Source organism: Centrocercus urophasianus, unplaced genomic scaffold (genome assembly GCF_019232065.1).
Source record: "Centrocercus urophasianus isolate 14NV4802_14NV808 unplaced genomic scaffold, USGS_Curo_1.0 seq_32, whole genome shotgun sequence".
Lineage (NCBI taxonomy): Eukaryota > Metazoa > Chordata > Aves > Galliformes > Phasianidae > Centrocercus > Centrocercus urophasianus.
The window spans coordinates 8,269,528-8,290,437 of record NW_024884889.1 but is presented as its reverse complement, the minus strand read 5'-3'; the positions used below and the strand labels follow the sequence as shown (position 1 = coordinate 8,290,437).

General features: G+C 43.9%; 1 protein-coding gene and 1 long non-coding RNA gene across 11 annotated transcripts in view; both read left to right on the top strand.

The window, feature by feature from the left end:
* LOC122166128 overlaps positions 1-3,086 on the top strand; it is a 52,095-nt gene extending 49,009 nt beyond the window's left edge. For all 10 annotated transcript variants that reach the window (XR_006170678.1, XR_006170674.1, XR_006170679.1 and 7 more), the window contains 3 exons: positions 230-457; positions 934-1,777; positions 3,000-3,086. This is a non-coding gene — a long non-coding RNA (uncharacterized LOC122166128). The remainder of the gene's footprint in view (positions 1-229; positions 458-933; positions 1,778-2,999) is intronic.
* A 2,289-nt stretch (positions 3,087-5,375) lies between these two features.
* RXFP1 (relaxin family peptide receptor 1) overlaps positions 5,376-20,910 on the top strand; it is a 54,343-nt gene continuing 38,808 nt past the window's right edge. Inside the window, exons 1-2 of the mRNA XM_042829672.1 lie at positions 5,376-5,996; positions 10,073-10,210. Of these exons, the coding sequence (XP_042685606.1) occupies positions 10,132-10,210 (79 nt within the window). The 5' untranslated portion in view covers positions 5,376-5,996; positions 10,073-10,131. The remainder of the gene's footprint in view (positions 5,997-10,072; positions 10,211-20,910) is intronic.

The following is a 20,910-nucleotide window of genomic DNA, read 5'->3' as shown; positions in this document are numbered from 1 at the left end:
GCTTGTTTGTTTGTTTGTTTGTTAATGTTTTGTAAATAAAAGCTTCCCTCGTTGTGTTAGAACAATGTTCTGAAGTTTGATATTTGTCTCTACATTCCTTCATCAGCTGGGACGTTGATGCCGCTGCACACATCTCCTGTTTGGTCATTGTGGTTTGTGTAAAAGATTGGTGAGATGTGCAATCTCTGCATGAAATTTCATTCAAGTGTTTTCCTTTATTTGCCCCTAGGAAGCAATGGCTTGGAAATGGCGGTATCAGCCAGGAGCCCGCGCAGCAAACTGGTCTCATCATTTGGATCTGTTGAAAACCGCCGTGATGACAAAGGAACGCTTGGGTCGTTTCTGTGCTGACTGTCACACAGCCTTGTGGAACAGGCAGGGACACGGCATGGCAGAGAAAAGGGATTTCTCTTACGGTGGAAAAGGTGCCCAAGGAACGTTCACATCCCACGTGCAGGTGTGTAACCCCCCCCCCTTGCCCGTGCCCCACTGCTTCTGAATGGGCAGCACAGCTTTTGGTTCACTCAGTCACCTGTGGCACAGCAGATCAGGCTTTCTGCAGGCGTGGGAAATCATCCCATCGCTTTGTGCCTTACAAGGAAAAGGAAAACTTTCTCTTGTTAGAGTCCGACTTCCAACCCTTACCGCCTACAGTGAAGAAGATGCCGTTTTTCTCGTATCCTTCAATTCCAAGTCCATATTTTCCAAAAGGCACAAGAATTCAAATTTGAATTCCAGCAAGCAATTTCAGTGTCTATTTCTGATTGTGGCAATTATTCGGTTCAGAGGTCCCACTTAATCTAAGGTGCCTGTTTTAATTCAGACAAAGGCTGCAGTTGCAGCTGACTCCCCAAGACTGCAATAGGAGGTGGTGACACAGCCTTGGGCTTCCGTGTTTGTGCTAATCCCACGTTTCCTTTCTCTGCCTTGCAGGGCAGCTCGTGCTGCAAGTGGCCAGGATCGCACTATGGATGAAGGTCGGCGTGGGAGCAGCTGCTGATGGGAGCAGGAAGTCCAGGCTGATGCACTCTGAGGCATCTCTTGGTGCGGTACCAGAGGTGGCAGTAATGATGTCGGGGCACAGCTGCAGAAGAACGTGAGGAGCTCCCCAGCAGGAAGCCACAAAACCTGCAGAAAGCTGCAGGAGAGCCAGAGCGTGCGCGGGAGCCCAGGAGGAAATGCAGCCCAGGAGTTGGAGCGGCGCCTGGCCATGGAGTGCTGCGGCCCACGGCCAGAGCTATTCTGCCTTCGCCGCGCCGGCTTCCCAAGCAGGACGTGTGTGTCTGCATAAAAACCAGAGGGCTGGCTCATCCAAATGCTTGCTGATTGTTTGGAAGATCAAATCCTTCAGGCCTCCAAGCAGGAGGCAGCCCAAAGGCAACATCTCCTGGGTGCAATCATGGAGAGCCTGAGTGAGAAGGTGACCTGAGATGGCTGCACGAGAGTCACCTTAATTTCTCTGTTATCTTACTTCCAATAACCCCACTGGGTGACCCTTGTGTCGGTCTCTTAGAATTTGGATCTCGGAGGTGTGCGCTTCCTTTGCTTAGAATGAAAGCGCAGGAGTGATGCGGAACCGTGCTGAGGTCACAGTCGTTGCTGGGGTGGCAGGGCTTGGCCCTCCTGGCGAGCAGAGCTGGTGCTCTAGTGAGCGAGTGGCACACAGAGACTGAGCTCTGAGCGTTTTGTGGAAGGGATCATCCTTGAGAGCCCGTCAGAAGCACCGCTTTGGCGAGTGTGTGACCTGGGCACAGCCTGGACTGACCTGGACCAAGAGGTGAGCTGGGCTTGGTGCTGCGTGGTGGCTGGAAGGAGTCTCAGCAGCAAAGCTGGGCTGGGGAGGAGTTGCCAGCTCAAACGAGGCCCTTCCCAATGGCTGTTTCCAGGGGAAATTGATTCTCTGAGAGATTCAGTCACCCGTTTGGGTGAGGATGACGAATTGCCGTCACTCCCCTGTGTAACGCTGCAGTGCAATGGAAAGTGCAGCAGTAACAACAGGGTGGCAAAGTCCTAGGCTGCAGCAAGGGAGGATTTGCCCAAGTGCAGCAGCTGTGGGCACAGAAAGAAAGGAAAAAAGCTGCTGAGCCTTGGAAGGCCTCAGGTAGCAGGGATCTCCAGTCAGACACCCTTGCCTCCACTGCCAACCCTTCAGTGATGTCTGGGAAGAGTTTGTGTGCACCTGAGCTGCCCTGCCCTCCCACCAGGTGCTCAATCACTGCCTCAAGCTGTGGCTGACCATTGCCACACAGCTTTGCCACTACAAAACTGCTGCTGGGCCCCAGCCTTCATCTCAGACAGGACAAAGGAAGAAGAGCACGGACTTGATGCAGTGCAACTTGTGCTTTAATGCCCCACTGAGCGCTGGCTGTGCCGTATCCAGCCCATTTTTAACAAAACCCCCCTGAAGTCCCGGTGGAGAGCCGGGTGCTCAGCTGGGGACATGCACTGTCCGGTGACATCACAGGCACGGTGACATCACAGGCACGGTGACATCACAAGCACTGTGCTGGGGCCGTGGCTGCCACCAGTGAGTGCCACAGCCGTGAGCGCTGCGCAGCAGTGTGGACACGCTGCGTAAGCTCTCGTCCCGGCTGGCAGTGAGAGTGGTGGAGGCTGACGGTGCTGCTCAGCCATTGGGCTGGAGTGTGAGCTGGAAGGGAGAGGGACTGCAGCTGTGCCTGGTAAGCCAGAACTGTAGGTTTGTCAAACGTGGGAGTCGTACCAGTGCATCCATTGCAGCTGCAGCAAGAGGAGAAGATGAAGGGGGTCATTTTCATGTCAGGAACGCAAAATGTGTGCTGCTAGGTGTATAACTGGTGGTGAGATGGAGGACAGTGCTTGCTGGGAGAAGTTGTGGCAGTTAGACACAAGTTGGATCTAGACTTGGCAGAGTTCTTGCAACCAGCTGCTTCTGAGACTCCTCGAAAGTCAGCATAAAAGAAGAAAGCTGGGAAAATGCTTATTCCTCATGGTTCTTCCCTTGTTGACTCTTTCCTTAGGGTTCCAATCTGAAAGGTGATCTTGGGTCCAAGCAGTCCCAGAGTGCAGCCGCCTCTTTCCAAGAGCGGGGAATTCCTTTGGAGAGGGACTTGCTCCACGAAGTTCCCCATGCCTCAGAAAGGAGTCGACTGCCACTTCTATTTCAACTCTGTCTGCTTTAAGGTATGGTTGGGTGTCTTTTGCCTGGATTTTCTTCCTTTCCTCGCTTTGAAGAGGAAGGGGTGGAGCAGGGGGAGACCTGCTGGCGATGCGTTGCCTTCATCAGCGGTGGGATTGTGCGCTCCCTGCTACCAACCTGGGCCGACAGCACGGACGTGTTTCAGGCTGTGCCCTTATTTTCCTTTTGCTCGCAGGGAGACAGCTGTCCATTCCGCCACTGCGAAGCAGCTCTGGGGAGTGAAGAGGTCTGCAAGCTGTGGATGCAGGGTCGCTGTTCCAGCAGCGACTGCAGGCTGAGACACACGAAAATTGATGTGAGTGTTTGCCTAAAGATGAGCTCTCCACTTCTCTCTGGCACGACCTGCAGCGCTGCATCTCTCTGCAAACCTCCTCTGCCTGTTTCCATGACCCTTCCTTTCTTTCTCTCTTCAGAAGAAGCGCAGTGAGATTCCCTGCTATTGGGAGAATCAGCCGGGAGGCTGTCAGAAGGCCCACTGCCCTTTCCTTCACTTGAAGGAACGCAGTGGGAAGGCACCGACTGTACCACCAAGTGACGGTGAGTTCCTGATGGCATGAAGCACGAAAGACTTAATGATGACTGTTACTTCTGAGCGGGTGCAGGATGTCAGGTAACATTCATTGGGGAGTGCAAGGAAGAGTGGTGATAAGTGAAATATTGGTTTGTGTTTTGGCTGTCAGAATAGGGGTGGGTGTTTTCTGGAGAGGGGTAAATGCATTGCAGGCCTGTGCCGACTGCAGAAATGGCACAACGTTTGAGCAGGGGAAAGGCAAACGCAAGAAACTATGCTTGAATACGGGAAGCTTGTGGCTTGGTGTGCTGAAACCTTCCTCCAAAGAGATGCTCTTCAATTATTTCTTGTCTTCTTTCTGCCAGAAGCTGACACGTGCCTTCCTCTGAACAGCGGCCCTGCAGAAAGTCTGGAGAGCCAGACAGTGGTTGAGAAGGCAGCAGAGAGAGGTACAGACACTGAACAGGCATCTGGGTTGGAGGCGCTGCCTTTCTACTCACACGTTCTGATTGTTCTCTCCTGGACTGTTCTCTGCAGGTGACATCCCATCTTCCTCCCACGGCCCGGCTGCGCAAAAGCGCAAGCGATGTGAGGAGAAGGCCAAAGCAAGCGAGTTGCCTCTCAAGAAGAGAATCAAGGGTGAGCACCAGGAGCTTGTTGCAGTGCTAAATGTATTTATCTTTGTTTTGGGTTGGGTTGTGGGAATGATAGAACGGGGATTTCTCTTGAGGCAGAGCAAGACCTTATCAGCAACCTCTTCCTTTTACTTCAGCTGGACGCAAGGTGTTCCTCAGGTCTGCTGGTTGGGAATCCACCTTCCCCAGGAAGCAGACACTGAAGCGGAAGGCAGCGGACATGGAACCATCTGCTGCTGAGGACACCGATGAGCCCCCAGCCCGAAAACTGCCTATGGTAAGAGCAGCAGAACAGCAGCAGTGCATACGGAAGGTTTACACTGCACTTGAAGTCAAGGTAGACATTTCAAGTGTTCTGCAGGTCTGCTGTTTCCTTTGAAGGCAGCAGATGTCTCACAGGGTACTTGTGGAAGAGCTCTATTTTGGGTAGATGTAGAGCAAGGATTATGTAAGACTCTGTGATTCTACAATTCTCAGATTGCTCTGTGGTGTGAAGGATTTTGTCCACGAATGCTGCGCTGTTAAAAGCACCCAAGGTCATTGTAACCTTCAAGAGAACGCTTTCTTCAGGAGCCCCGTGCTTCTGTATTTGGGTTCAGGCTCAGCAGTGCCCAGGGGATGGAGGAGCAGTCCTCAAAGATCATCCAGTGTTGCAGCTGTCCTGCTGTGGCCAGGGCTGCCAGCCACGAGATCTGACAGCCTGAAACCCATCCAGCCTGGCCTTGAATGCCTGCAGGGATGGGGCATCCACAGCTTCTCTGGGAAAAGAAGCTACTTAGGAAGCTCTGAGCCGTGCTTCATACACACTGTCTTGTTTCTTCCTAGGACATCGTTCCAGCCCTGCCTGGGGACAGCCTGGTGACCATTGGTGCAGTTAAAACACCTCCCTGCACAGAGGCAGGAAAAGCGCTCGTCTGTGAGGATGATGACATCGAGAAGTTGATGATGGAAATCATTGGAGATGAGTTAGGAGATATTGACATGGACAGTGAGAAGGATACGGACGAGCTCCTTCAGGAACTGTCTGACATCATTGACAGTGTAACACCGTAGTCTGATTGTGTATTTTAAAACAAACAACAACCAAAAACAATTAAAACCAACCCTATTCCTTTTCAACCAACCTTGTTCCTTTTCTTTCTTATACTGTGGGGACACTTTTCCTGAAACTGTGCAATGTGTCTGAAAGCAAACTGGTCAAAATCAGCAGCGCCTGCATTCTGTTCTCATTTCCCTGCTGCTCAGAGTTCAGGGGCTCTCATTCTCTACTTGTGGTTTTCTACGTGGTACAGAATTATGACTGGAATATTTGTAACTGGAGGACAGTATGAAACATGATCTTCAGCCTTGTCCCCCTTGGAAGAGAACAATTTTGATGACCCAGAGCTGTGCCATTACTTCCTACCTCCTGACAAGGCCTTTGCCCAAAGTGCTGGGACACAGATTTCTGGACACAACAGGAGAAATTGCTGGCTGTGAGCACAGATAGCCCCTCTAAGGATGGCTGGACTTCCCAGTAGGGAACAACTGGGGATTCTGTTCTCACCGTGCCAGAGTTTGTCCTGGGCACCTTCACAATTACTTCCTAAACTAAAGAAGAACTCCTTTTACCTGCTTGAAAGACATCGGTCTCAACAGGTGCTCCGTGTCTCCGGTGCTGCAGGATTCACAGGTCAGTGATGGTTGAGTTTTACTCTGTTGCACATGGGGGCAATACTCTAAAGCCAGTGGCTGGAAGAAGGGATAAAAACAAATGTGCTTTTCCTTTGATGGTTTCATGAAGAAACACATCAGTCTTGTAGGGAAAAGCTATTTCAGGGGGAATTAGTGATAGTAAGTGCTGCTCATGCCAGCCCTGGCTGAGGAGAGTCCATAAGGCACCACCTTTTCCTCAGCATTTTTGTTAGCACAAATATTAAAAGTGCTGAGGGCATGAGATGACACACGAAGTCCTTGACTCGAAACAGGGACGCAGACAGCCCTCGTGCTGAATGCCTTCTGCTCAGGAAGTTGGATTTATACTCAACATTGTTTGAATTTAATTAATTACACTAAAACTATTTCAGCACGCAGTCATCGATTCATCTTTTGTAATAAAGAAATAGAAAGGCTGTGTGAGCTGATAAATACAGATCTGGAAGAAGGCTGCTCTACTACAAGGGCATTGAGACGATGCCTGAGTAAAGCAGATATAGACCAGAAAGATAGTAATTATTTCTTAGAGCTGAGTCCATGAGTTTCTGATTATTTGTTTACCATTTGGGGGCAATTATAAGATCAATAAAGAAAGATAACTGTTAATTTATGTTTTCTCATAAGTCTGAAGATAAAAGATGAATAGAAATGTAGGTAGTAAAAAAAGATGTACACTGATCAAAACCTGTAGAAAAATACCATTTATTTTAAGCACTTTATAAAGACTAAAGCCAGAAAGGGTGCTAGATTACTGAAATCATATAGCTTGTATGTGAGCAAAATGCTGTATTACGTCTTCTGGGTCACTGCAGATGTGGCCTGTAATGTTTAAGTGAAAGCACCTGAAAGTTTTATTTCACTCTGCTTCAACAGCATACAGAAACTAGGCATTCTTCTGCCTGAGCACACCGAAGACTTAATTTCAGAGCACACCTGTGCACCAAAATAGTGTCAGCATCTATACAAAGCATAATGATGGCTCCTGCTGCTTTCTTTAACATAAGCATGTGTCAGCACTGACCAGTACCGATCGTATTGCTTCCTTTCATGCCACAGACCAACATTTAAAGCTTTTAAGCAAGATGCAGAAGATTCGGTTCAGTTCTCTCATATCATAGAGGAGCTTACAAGGGAAGATACTGAACTGTTTCCCTTATTGGAGGTACAAATTGGGACCAAAAATAATCCTGAACTGAGGCAGAAAGGAGAGCACGAGTTGCAACACGCCACTGCTATGCTAGCGGTTGCCTCGGGTTTTCTAGGGTTTTTGTCTCTACCGTGAAGACTTTTTTCTTGAATTAAAAGAAATCAGCCTCAGATTAAAAAGAAAAAAAAAAAGGAAAAAAAAACCCTTAAATGTAAAATTTAGTTATCGTACTATTCATAAAAAGTATAATTTATATTCTTAATAGCGTCAGAAAGTTGGAGATAATTGGAATAAAGTATCACCAAGGGGAAAACAGTATGTTGTGTTAGTCATCCAAACAGGTGGAGAAAATGCCATATAGTTTTGCTTTAATTGCTGATTATGTAAAACTATCAGTCTTTCTAGCCCAGCAGTTTCAGGTCTATTTAAATATAAAATCTGAAAATAAGTAAGAAAGAATTAGAGATCGTAACGTCCTGTGGTTTAACCCTTCATTCTGCATGATTGCTTTGGAAGTATTTTCTCCACTTGTATCATGAACAGTGCTTTTGAATTGTATGATTAAATCGAAATCAATTCCTCATGTTGGCTCAAACTGCTCTTAGGAATAATGATTTTTTTCATGAGCAACTTGGTGGAAAGAGAAGTTCACCTAAATAAATAAAATAAATCTCTGCTAATGTCAACTCCTTCACCACAGGCAATCAGAGTAACAGCTGTGTCGACAACCAACATCTCCTCTGGCTCTAACAAGCAATTTTCATTTTATGCTTCTCAAAAACAGCAGTATTAGATACAGATAAATGCTGTACTTCCTTAGCCAATTGAATCAAATGTGGCTGTATGCAAAAGTACAAATCTAAACGCAAGCCCAAACAATGAATTTAGAGCCACAGTGTATTTAGGTCCTGAATATTTAGTAGCAAAATGATATTTTATTGGTCACCTGCAATTATATAGCAATGACCTTGGGATTTCTGAATTTCACAGCTCTCCCTCTGCCCTTTCAGTTCTGTTTTCTGGAGGCTGTTCCAGAAACACAAAATCAGGACTGTAATTTAAGCTGTTACATAGAAGCTGTGGGATTAGAACCAGACCTCCTTTACAAAAGGCTGGTTCATTTTATTCATTTTTCATCCAGAAGCAAACTGTGGATATGGATTTTCTTACAGATAATTTCTCATTTCAGTGGCTCCTTCTTTAACATGGGCTCCACATCCCTCCACGGGTGAATAGTCTTGACTCTTTATGTTTGCATAGGCTTAAATGGAAGTGACGCAGATGGCATTTCCAAATGTTCACAGCAACATGTTTTGGTTTTTCCCTTTTACTTAGAAGAAATATGCATAATCATAAATTCAGTGGTAGATGGATATTGACTTCAGCTGAATCTTAGTGCATATAGAAGCTACTGACATTTAGACGGTTGATGGGAGTTGAACAGGGTTTTTCACAGTGGCCTTCAAAAGCAGTGCCTTCCTTATGCTTGCTTCACATGGACCCAAATATTCCCTCCATGATCTCTACCTTGCTAGGATTGGCCATCCTGGTACCACACGAGTATTTCTCTCCAACTTTGAAATTGGCTTTGACAGTTCTCTAACACAGAGTCCTCATAGTTGAGTTATCGAAGCCTTTGTTTTGCCTTCTCCATGGTTTATATACTCCATGTTTTTAGAGTTCACTCTCTCAAAGCATGGCTTAACTGGTACCATCTCATGTTAGAACATCACTTGTGAGTGTTCTATGGATCTCACATCTTCCAATATTGTTTATTCAGCTCTTTGCATTTGAGAAATTTGTCTTCAGCTAAAACCTGAAGGATTGCACCACAGCTGGGAAGTGAACTCCTTTAGCATCAGGAAGAGGCAAGGGCAGGGACCAGAAAGCTCTGGAAACAATGCCTTGGGAAAATAAGAGGTGCAAGAAGAATCCTGTTCATTGGGAGGATAGATTAACTGACTGAGTACTGATGTTTTTGTCTAAGTAGCTTCTTCCCCTTTGTTGTCCTGGACCAATCTTACTCTCTGCTGACCTTCTCCTGTGGTGCTACAGCCAAATTTTGTACGATTACCTTAGCTTAAAATAAGCATGGCAGAACTGGTATCTGCCAGTTTCTGTTCTGAGACACTATTGAACATATATATATGCTGGAGAAAAAAAAAATAATCTGTGTTATCCTGTAATAAACCCCTCCAAGAGTAAACATCAAGTTCAGATCATTTCTCCAACAGAGGAAGGTCTCTTCCCTTCCTCCAGAAGCAAATGCCTGTAATCCCAGCTCAGCTGCAGCTGTGCTGATAAGAGGTGTGGAGGGAGAAATGAGAATTCAGAAGGTAGTGCTGCAGAGGTCCTTCTCTGGTTAGCCTGGACTGTTAGGCCCGGTGCCCTAAGCTCTTTGGATTTTGGAAGGTAAGTCCTATTAAATCTCTGCAGCTGTGCAACAGGGAACATGTTGTCTTATGAAAAAATAACATTCTCTTACAATACTGATCGAGCCACAAGTGTCTGAGATAAATAAAAGCACTGAGTACAGCTTGTGGTTTGGGAAGATGTAGATGGGGTACTCTCTGCTTATGCCACTTGCATACTCTTGCACTTTTCCTAGGGAGTTCTTTAGCTTACCTCTCTCCAAATTTAGGGAAGTGTTACATGAAGAATGTATCCTCCAAAGATAACAGTCACTTGTAAAACATAAACGTCTTATTCTCAATCACAGTATCTGCAAAGCATGCTGATGGGGGCTTTAAAAGCAACGTAAAGTAATTACAATTTAGCCAATTAAGCTCATTTGCATAATTAAATGATTGGGATTGTAGGATTGACATGCATAATGAATTTACATTTTAAATGCTGTGTTCTGAAGTTTTGCCTGTATATTAACTGTTCGTTTTGCTATACTACAGAACCTAAGGGCTGTCCATCAAATAGCTGAGAAAGCAGAAGGTTCCCTTTGTTCCTGTACATGAGCCATACATTCTCTGTGACTGGATGGCCCCGTTGCTCTCAGCATTTCACTGGGGAAGTGAAGCAGTTGACAACAGGTGACAGTATTTTAATCTAAAGATTTCCTTTGCTTAATGAGCAGCTCTTAGGGTTGTGAAATCACCATTGACATAGTTATTGTCTCGTCAGTCCTTAATTTAGTATGCAACACAACATCTCTTAATTAAACCAAGCAAAATTCCCACATTAGAAAAGACTGAAAAGTAACTCTTAGGTAGGTCTGTACTACTTAGTATTTGGAGCAGTGTAGTAGCAGGTAGAGTTTATATGCATTTACCTCCTCCCCATAGATTAAAACATAGCAGTATCCACCTTTTATCCACCAATTGCTTCCACCTGTACTGGTGAATCTGCTTGACGTTTATCAGCTGTAATGTGTGTATGCCACACTCAGAGTTTGAGATAAAATATTTGTTAACCTCCAAGGGTGAAGCTGCAGCCTGTGGATAAGCATACCTTATTCTCCAAGCTGAAAATAAATTCTACTTTATTTCTGCAGTAGCGATGATTTACAGGTTGGTATTTTTTTTAATTGTGATATTTACAAAGGTTATGCACAGATATGATTCGTTTACTTGTGTGAGGTTCCTTCTATACAGCATCAAATGTGAACTGTAGAAAATACCACTACAAAGTGGTAATTTTTTTCAGGAAATGTTTATCTGAAAGAGCTTCCAAGTTAGGATTATTTTATTCTAGCCCCTGTGTACGTAGTTAGATTTCTGGTGCTCACATGAGGTGACACTTCTCAGTAAAATAACAGTTGTGCTTATTTGGATTTAGTTCATGAATATTTTCTAATAGTTTGTGGCACAGTGTGTTTGGGTCTTTTTTCTCCTTTTATCTGACACATAGCAGAGTTTCAAGGCTCTGAAATTTTAGACCAACACTGTATACCTGTCAAGACAAAGTCAAACTGCTAGCCTGTATAAGTAGGCAGAAAATGTTAAATAGTACCTTTTGTTTTGGAGTGCTTTCAGTTTAAGATGAGGTAAAGGAAACATCAAAACCCATACTGTGGGTTTCTCTGATGTTCTTGGAGTTTCATTACAGAATTAAGTAGTAATGTCAGCATATGATGACCATCCTACTGAAGCTGAATGTCTTCTTTAGCAGTAATATGTTATTCTAATATGTTATTTCCTCACTCTAAAAGGAATTAACATGTAAAGACTATTGTTTTCTTGAAAACAGAACTCTAGAACACCAGTATTTATAGCTTTTTATGCTTTAGATGTAAGAACAGTTCTTACTGTGCACAAAAATGTGTAGATGTTTTGCAGGCAAGGCTGAACCATTTTTTAAAAGCCAATAATGTCCTATTTAATGTTCTGATAATGAGCTTCCTTCTGATTCTTTTGCTCTGTGTTTCAAAGCATTCTTGCTTTTGTCTAACTGTAGCTCCTTGGTTTGAATATAATTACACTGAGGGAACGGGTGCCTCTCTTACGGTTCTCTCCTAAAGACCAGAAAGTTCTGCTGCTTTATGTGTTCTTATTAAGAATGTAGATGAAGTTTAGAAAAGGGAAGATCTCAGTGGATTTTCCATAGAGTTAGCAACAGAATTAACTCTAATGAGTGTACTTGCTAAAGGTCTTTGAAAGAAAGGAAAGCATTAGCTGGCAGTGACAATTCCCACTGGGGAAGAGCTTCAGAAAACGTGTGGGTGATACGTCTTGCATTCTGTGATATATGTATATATTTTTTTTCCCTGTTTACTTTGAGCTAGAGAATCTTGAAGCTCTTGTAGCAGAGCAGGCTGTTTCTGAAGAAACAGCTCTCTTGTTTCGTTGTGTTATTACGTGAAAGTATCCTATTCCCAAAGCACGTGAATTCCAATCTCAAATGGAGGTGACTAGATGAGGAGGCCGAAGAGGAAGCTGTGCTAAAGAGCTTCTCTGGAAGTTTTCTCTAGAACCTATCTCATCCTGCACTAAAGCTGTAGAGCTTTTATTTTATTTTTTCCCAAGCATATTTATTGAAAGTGTATTTGTCATTCTTCATGCTCAGATTCTTCCTCTAATTTTCACGCCTTGGAAGCCCATTTTGCATAGCTCAGACATTAGCCATAGGTTGTCTAAGTGTCAAGCTTTGAAAGGTTGTTTGTGGCTTTATTTGAAATGCTTCAAAAGTAGTTTTCACCTTATAAAATAAATCTTCTGTAACTCCCTAACCCATTTTTACTCAGGCACTGCTTCATACTAGCATTGGCACAGTGGATGCCAACAGGTTTTTGGGGGGCTTCCATAAGCAAGAACCTTTTGGTTTACCTCCTATATTTTGTTGTCCTTTTAGGTTAGAAACAAGATGACTGACAGCTTGTAATATCTATTTTGCAGACAACTTTGCCATAGCAACAATGCAGGCTATGGTGTAGATTTTTCCCAGTCTCTAAATATGCCTTTTCATGCAGGTGTTCATGCATGTGTACGCTTCCTTAGTCTGAGATGCCTTCTTCCCAACAACCCAGCTGTGGCTGGTGCCATGTTACCAGCATGGCCTGAGCCATCCTCACAAACTCTTAGAAACACCGAGATTTTTTGAATCAAATAAATATTCAGAATCTCTTTCAGGACAGATAAAATTTAAGTCCTCCCCTTGAGTTCATCTCAGCATAGTGACTCTTTCTGAAATACGTCTTACTGGTGACCATTAGCCTTCACAAGGTTGGAAAAGATTTTAAAAACCGCATGTGTGTATGTGGTTGAGTTAAGGTGATACCTGCTGGATCTACTGGAAACTGCCAAGCCAAGGCAGAGGGGAACTTTCAAAGCACTTAAATAAGGAGAGAATCTGAAAAAAACTTACTTCCATATAGCACATAATTCTGAACGTCTCTCTTTGTTCTCTCAGATTGGTTCTTTCAGCTATGGCCGCGATGTGTAAAAATAGTGACGTGCTGTTATTGGAAATAAATTACATTGTGCGTTTTTCTGCATTTCAGAGAGGGGCCGGATGGGTAGAAAGGGCTGTGTTTACATGTTTCACTTCCCCTTACTCGAGAAGCCACCAGCTTTTATCTAAACTGTTCAAAATATTTAGTTTCAGACAGAGTTGCCTTAATAAAATGGTACTTTTCAGGCTTCTTGCAGTATCGCAACTTTAAAAAAGGAAAAAAAAAAACCAGCAAAATCTGGACTATTGATGACAATGATGACAGTTCTCTGGATCTGGCTGTGTTTTGTGCAGCAGCAGCTCTCCCCAGGGTGGACCTGTGTCCATGCACAGAGCCCAGCCTTCTCCTGCCACTGAGCAGAGCAGCCCCGGTGCGTGCGGCAGAGCTGAGGAGCTGGCGTGTCCCCCTGAAACTTTCTCCCCTATCTCTGCTGTGAGGTGTGTTCGTGTGCCAAGGAGGGGGAGAGAGAGACCCAGTGCAAAGGAGAGCAAGCAAGGAAGCCAAGGGAGAGAAGGGAGCTTGTTTCATGCACTGCTGAAGGCTGTCAGAGGCAGAGCGCAGCAGCAGCTCACTGGTGGGGTGCAATTTAAGGGACAGCGCTAATTGACTTTCTTCACTGAATTGCTGAAGGACAGATATGACATCTGACTGGTGCATCTATATATTCTTGCTTATTGCAACAAAGGGTAAGTACATCTGTCTCCTTTTCTTTGAGCATTGCAAAGCATAGAGCTAATAAACTTAAGTAGCAGATTTTGAACTACAGTATCTCAGTGCTATTTTATGCTTCGCGATGGCAATTATTCTTTTATGGAACCTGAGTGTAATACAGTCTCTCAATGTTAGTAGCTACACCCTGAGATCAACTGATTTTTTTGTTTAATGCTTTGAGAGTTGCTAATACTAATTATGAGCCAGAATGCAAATAAAAGGAACGGTTTAAGCTGCAAGCAGGCTTGCTGTAAATATTTCATGAAGGTACCTGTAGAACCAACTCCTTTTACCTGCCTTGAAATCCACATTTTAGACTTCGTTCAGTAGTTTGCCACAATACTGCACAGTGCTATTGGAACTGATTGTTCCTAAAAAGTAGATCGTGCTCGGGTAGCAGAAATCATGCTGCCTGATTCAACATGTGGTGTTGAAGTAGCAGGAAAGGTGAGGGTTGAATTAAATTCAAGATTCCCCTCAGATGCAAAACACTTCAGTAAGGTGAGAGTTTCACCTTTAGTAACGTTTTCCTCATTCCAGCTGAGTACCATGTGTGTAGGTGCTGCTTTTACTCAGGTTAAGCTGCCCCTGTGCAGCTGCTGACACAGATCTGCACATGGGATTGTTGTAATGGCTATCATTTCCTTTGATTCTGATTTTTTTATGTTAAACACTTCTTGTTGTTGCAGTAGTAAACGTGAAAGTAATGCTTCAGTAATTTTGTAGGGTAGTGAATAGTGTAAGGCTGAATTCTTTTGTATGGAACAACAGCTGGCTCTCTGCTGCTTTTAAATTAAGCCTGTTTCAGTTTTCCTGTGCATACTAAGCCACGTAACAAAGGATATATAAGGGACATTGCTCTCATTAAGAGTAGGAAATACAGCCCTGTTTATTGTCGTATTTATGGTAGCAAAGCTCAGTTAACTGTGGGAAAACTCTAAGTGGTTCTATAATGTTTTGGAGGAATACATGACATGAGTGCTGCAAGTGTGGGGGGGGAAGAAACCAGCAATGTTAATTTATTAGGAATTAAGCAGGCTGTGGTAATGAGATCTTAACAAGCCTGTGAGAAAAGTATGGCTTCATATGTGTCTGCACTCTCCATGAGCAGCCCTCCTATATTTAAAGATAGTACTTCAAGTTATGCAGAATATAAACTGCAGAATTTCAAACAAATTAAGCCTTTCACATTCTTGTTGCTATAGCAAAGCAGGAAAATGTTGAGACGTTTATACAAGACGTGCAAATTATTGTTGGTATCATTTCTGTTGCCTTACATTCACCTCCGCTGGAGAATTTCTAAAATTTAATGAAATATTTTAAAGCATTTTGCAAAATGGGATTGCAGATGGGGTCTGTGAATGACTACAGGCCTTCCAATGCCGTGCTTTTGACAGCCGTTCCATTCTTAGGTACTCATTGTCTCCTCATCCCTGGCATAATGCAGCCATAGGAGAAAATCACATGGCTTATCTAGATGTGATAGATGAGCAGCGGCTGCAGATCAGATTGTGCATGCCTACGCCCTCTGCAACCTGTTAGGGCTCTGTTTTGCACTCCTCTCATTTAGTGCCACTTCTCCTGAACTCACTCAGGGCACAGTCTGTGGCTCCATTGCCCTCCAGAGCTTTGGCCAGCAGTCTGCATTGTAACCTCACTCACACACTTCTTCCGCATGATGGATTCAAATCCTGCTCCAGTCTCTAGCTGATTTTAAAACACACTCTTCTGAAGGAATTACAGTTGTGTTTGGAATTTGAATTTGTTTGTTATGGTCTGCTAGAAGTTAGGGAATGTATTTATTCATTTTCTTAATTTCCACAACTCACAGATGCTCCTAAAAGAGTTAAATGAGAAACAGGAATCCCTCAAAAGTTCCTCTTGCCTGACCCTCCCATATCCATTCCATTATTTTAACATTTGCTAGCTAGAGTTGCACCTAAATAATTTCAACTGCCGATTCACCTTATTTCAAGTTCTTCATGAACTCTTTTTATGTGAAAACTTTTCCTTTTTTTCATTCTTCATAAAAAAACTAAGGAAACAAACAAACAAACAAACAAACCAGTGAACAACTGGTGGAAATGTAGCTTTTTATATACCAGTAAATCTTGGCAACTGCCTGACTGCAGTATAATCTCATGCAGGCTATTTTATACCGTGTGGAAGATTTTCTTTGAAAACATCTGTACTATGATCTTTGAGTGTAGAAGTATCAATGGTAATATGATGACCCTGAAGGGTCGGGTTCTGGAGCTGACAGCATCCCGTGGGTACTTAGGATGAATGTCTGCCTGCGTGCTTGCTCGCCTACTGACCCTCAGAGGCTGCTTAGGCACATGGCTGGCCCTGCACTGGGTGCTGCTGCAATTTCCCTGTTGTTAAAACCATCAGCTGTAATCATCATAGTGTGGGTATTTGTCTCTAGAGTCACTTTGACTTACCATCTGGGGACAAATGCTACTTCAACCTCCTAAACTTGCCATTTCACAGACAGACCTTCTCACAATCCATTTATCAACTAAGAAAAGCTGAAGAACATCAGTGTCTAAAACTACTCAAAGTGGGATCGCAAACCTGTGTCTGTCTGTACAATCTGTGCCCCTACCTGAAGTCTTCCAATCCTATTTCTTCTATTCCCTATAACTCCCTCTCTTCTTTATGTCCTTTTTCTTTTCCCCTTCCTTTCCTTAGCCTCGTTTCAAAATGACAAGGGAAGCTTTCTTAAGGCCATCTGAAACTTGTTAGCCCATCTTGCTCTTCCTGCACATGACGGCTGTTTTCAAGGCCAAGATCTCTTGTAACAAGTGCTTTCTGTCAAATGTGGGACAGAGACCAACCCAAATCATCTGCAGAAGTGTACACTTATGATAATGCAGGATGGTGCTCTTGGTTACATTTTATGTAACATTTTGAGATTGCTTCCAGATTTATAAACGGGAAAGTGAAATTGCTCAACCACTGCATGAGCTCTGCAATAAGAATTTTTGGTTAATTTCTCTTTGCTTTCGCTTGTGCACCTTATGTATCAATATGTGCAACAAAATGCAAGATCCTTACAGCAAATCAGGGATGAAGGCTAGATTTCCTGAGAAAGGCTTCCTTTACTTTCAGTTAGTGATGGTGACAAGTTTATGCACTGACCAAGTAAAGCTCTGAAAGTCAGAGCGTTATCGTCTGCACAGGCTGTCTGCATCCACCTTTGGGCAAGGCTGCTTCTGCCCCTTTGGTAATAAAGCTCAGGGCTTCCTGATTTGCAAACCTATCTTAACTCTTATGGCAACTCCACCAGGCTTTAACTGCTCGCTCTGACACGTAACGTGCCATATGGACTTCATTTCTTTTCCACCTTGAATTAAAAGATGCTTGTGTAAAGCTGCCAAAAGCACTGGAACTTTCCAGAAGAAGAGGAATTGACAATTCTCATGTTGAATGATTCTGGAAATCTTATATTAATCAAACACTTCTTGCTTGGAATCAGATGCTTGAAATTTGTTGACAAAGAGAATAATCTTGAACCGAAGTGTAGTTTCAGCTTTCTATACAAAACTTAGATAACTGACGTGCCTGCTAGAAAGATTTCTGCAACTAATCAATAGAAATTTCAATATTCTGTGCTTCCGAAGTGAAGTCCAGATTTGAATGTAGTAATTTTCCATGCAAAGCAAATTGCCGGTGCACCATCAGCACAGTATGAGGGAGGATACTAAATCCTTTTATGCCCACAGGTATTTTCTCTGATGCTTTGTAATCGCTTGGAATCTAATTTTTTTTTTTAATATTTCTTTTCCTTGGTGCTTAAAGGAGAAAATGCACTCTTAAAAGAGTGAGAGCATCTGCAAAGTTTCTCTGCAAAATCCCTGTGTGTGAGAGACAGTGCTCTTATGAGCTGCCCTGCTAGACCACAAGAGCTTATTCAAGCTGAGTTACACTTATGTACAACTCATGTGAAAAACTTCTTAAAAATCACCTGTTTCCAACAGACTTTCCTCAACCCTAGAAACCAATGTGGAGTACATCAGAGCTGTCACCAGTTATCTCAGAGAGGGTTTCTTGGTAACGCTGTATCCCCTATTCTTTGAAGCCATCAAATCAGGCATCACCACTTCAAACAACATTTTGGGGTTATGAGAAGATGAGGTTGTGTGTGAAAAGCAGAAAGTTGAAAATGTATTGGAAAGGACTGAGCAAGTAGAGATTAAAAGGAGGAGGTGGGACAAGAGAGAAGAGACTTAGAAAAGGAAATGGAAATCAGAAAAGCTGTAAATCTCAGAAGGCAGAAACTGACAAAAAGGCTGTGTAAAAGGGAGCTGGCAGGGAATAGTGAATTAAAGGATGAGGAGCTCAGAGAGGAAACCAGACTGCCTGGAGAATAAGCTGAGAGAATGGTGATCCCATGCTGCCAGGAGGAGATGAGTGGAGGGGAAGGAGGTAGTGGTGCCAGGCAAGAGGAGGTGGAAGTGGGGTAAGCAGCCGTGGCCAAGTGGAGGAAAAAAAGGATCTGTGCTTGCTGAGGTGAGGTCTTTTACAAAGCTGGAAAGGAAGCTCAAGATCTCTCACTGCAAAATGTCTCCACCTCCTGCGTAACATCTCTGATCAGGGGCTGGTAATTAAAGCTTTCAGGTCTGGAGAGCTAAAGGTTGTGAACCGGTGATGTGACATGGTATCATCTTATGAAATGTGGAAGGAAAATTGATTTCCTCTTTACGAATCCAGGATGTTATCTGTATCGAACAGCATTATCAATTTTGCAAATGCTGTTTGCATCATCTTGGTACTTATGTTTACTTTCTCTTACGTACCCATAGTACATTTTCTTCACACTGTAACTTCCTGAGAATTTGTTCTTTGTGGACTGCATTTGTAGAATGAGTCAGAAATGAGTGCAGTCAATTATGTTGTCTGTGTGAGTACTTATTAATTTGTGGCAGAAGATAAAGATAAATTATGATTGAGGCTGAGGATTACCAAATGATGTTCCTGGGATGAAGGCGACTGAACTCTGCTTTGGAAAACTGATTTCTCTTCCTGCATCTTGCTCCACAGGGATTCTCTAAATGGCTTCATAAATAGATAATAATTATATGTTGGGTTTTCAAGTTGTCAGCTTGATAATCCTGATGCAGTGGTGAATATTTCACATCATTTCAGTGAAATGTGTGAAAGCTGTGCTTTAAGTAATCTAGGAAGCTGATTCTAAAACCTAAAATTAGGAGAAACGTTTACCATGTTGCGTCAAGCTCTCTGTCTGAATAAAAATTCCTTATTCTAAACCGCAATCTCAAGTCTATGGGGACTTGAAAAAAGAAAGTCTGATTATTGTAGATAATATTCTCTAATTATTGTAGATTTAATACTGTAACTTAAAAGTGGGTAGATAGCAGACTAAGCAGCAGGATGCCAGTAATCTGTTGGAAGGGTCACCAAAGTGAAGGGAAAGCATCCACAGCATTATGTGGATGTGCATTTGCAGAAATTTCCCCTATATTCAGCACTGGTGAGGCCGCACCTCGAGTACTGTGTCCAGTTTTGGGCCCCTCACTGCAAGAAAGATATTGAGGCCCTGGAACGTGTTCAAAGGAGGGCAACAAAGCTGGTGAGGGGTCTGGAACACAGGCCATATGAGGAGAGGCTGAAGGAGCTGGGAATGTTCAGCCTGGAGAAGAGGAGCTCAGGGGAGACCTCATTGCTCTCTGTAACTTCCTGAAGGGAGGTTGTAGTGAGCTGGGGGTCGGCCTCTTCTCTCGTGTCATTAGTGATAGGACCAGGGGGAATGGTTTCAAGCTACGGCAGGGGAGATTCAGGCTGGACATGAGGAAGTATTACTTTTCAGAAAGGGTGGCCAGGCACTGGAACGGACTGCCCAGGGAGGTGGTGGAGTCACCGAGCCTGGGGGTGTTCAAGGAAAGACTGGATGCTGTGTTGAGGGACATGGTTTAGTGGGAGCTATTGGGAATAGGTGAACGGTTGGACTGGGTGATCTTTTAGGTCTTTTCCAACCTTGGTGATTCTATGATTCTATGAAATGTATGAAATTTAAATGCTGTATGTGACAGCATTGCAAAGTACGCTAATAACTGATGTTTGCACTTGGTTCCTATCGTAGGGGAGGAAAAAAATATGAGGCACAGCTTTGAAAGTGTGTTATAAGCCAAGCCAGCAAGACAGTGTGTGATATAAGTAGCTTTGTATATTGTAAGAAGTAAGACAGAAGTAATGTTCGTTACCCATTGTGCTTGTCCCTCAGTGCTTGTGGGGGATCCAGTGTGCGCTTGGCCTGTATGACACGTTAGTACAGATACAAGGGAGCATGGCTCCTTAGGAAAAGCGTGGATCTGGAAGAGGCTCCGCAGCAATCAGCTGTGGCCTGGTGGGGGAAACTGGCCCTGGGATACAGACTTGTTCCTGCATAGCACACACTGGGGCAGGAAGTGGCCAGGCAGTGAGGAGGGAAAGCCCTCTGATACTGTGGATGAGTGCATGTCAAACTGAGTAGAGCTTATCCAGAAAGGGCACTGAGGCAGCCAGCCCTCTGTATCACAGGCCCCTGCCTTTCCCCCTGTGTGTCCAATAGCAATCCTGAAGGCTTTGCTCAGTCAGTGTTTCTTTCTGAAGTAATAGATGTGGCCCAGCCGAGATCAAGTACAACTACAGCATGGCAATCAAAGGGGCAGAGGTCATCAGACATCTAAGGGTGGAACCATTAGAGAAGGACACCACCTCTTCCTCCTTTGTTCTGCAGAGGAAACTCTGAAATTCACTTGATCTGGGTGGAGAGTCTTTCTCTGACTAGATGTGGTCGTCAACGCAGTGCTGAACGTGGGAGTGGGAGAAAATGCACAATGCTTAGAAAGTGAGGGTTTTGTTGAGTTGGTGTTGTTAGGTTTGGTTTAGTTTGGGTTTTCTTGTGGTTTTCTTGCATTTGTTTTGGGCTAGCAAATCCATGAATAATTTCAGGTTCACCGTTCTGAAATTACAGTTTAATAAGAAGCTTTGGAGTAGTTGAGTTAGACCAGCACCACTTTAGAATTAGCTACTGAGAACATAACTGCATGAAGGCCTGGCCACAACACAGGGCTAAGGTTTGTGCTGTATGCCAGGGAGAAAATGAATTTGTATTAGTGAGACTAA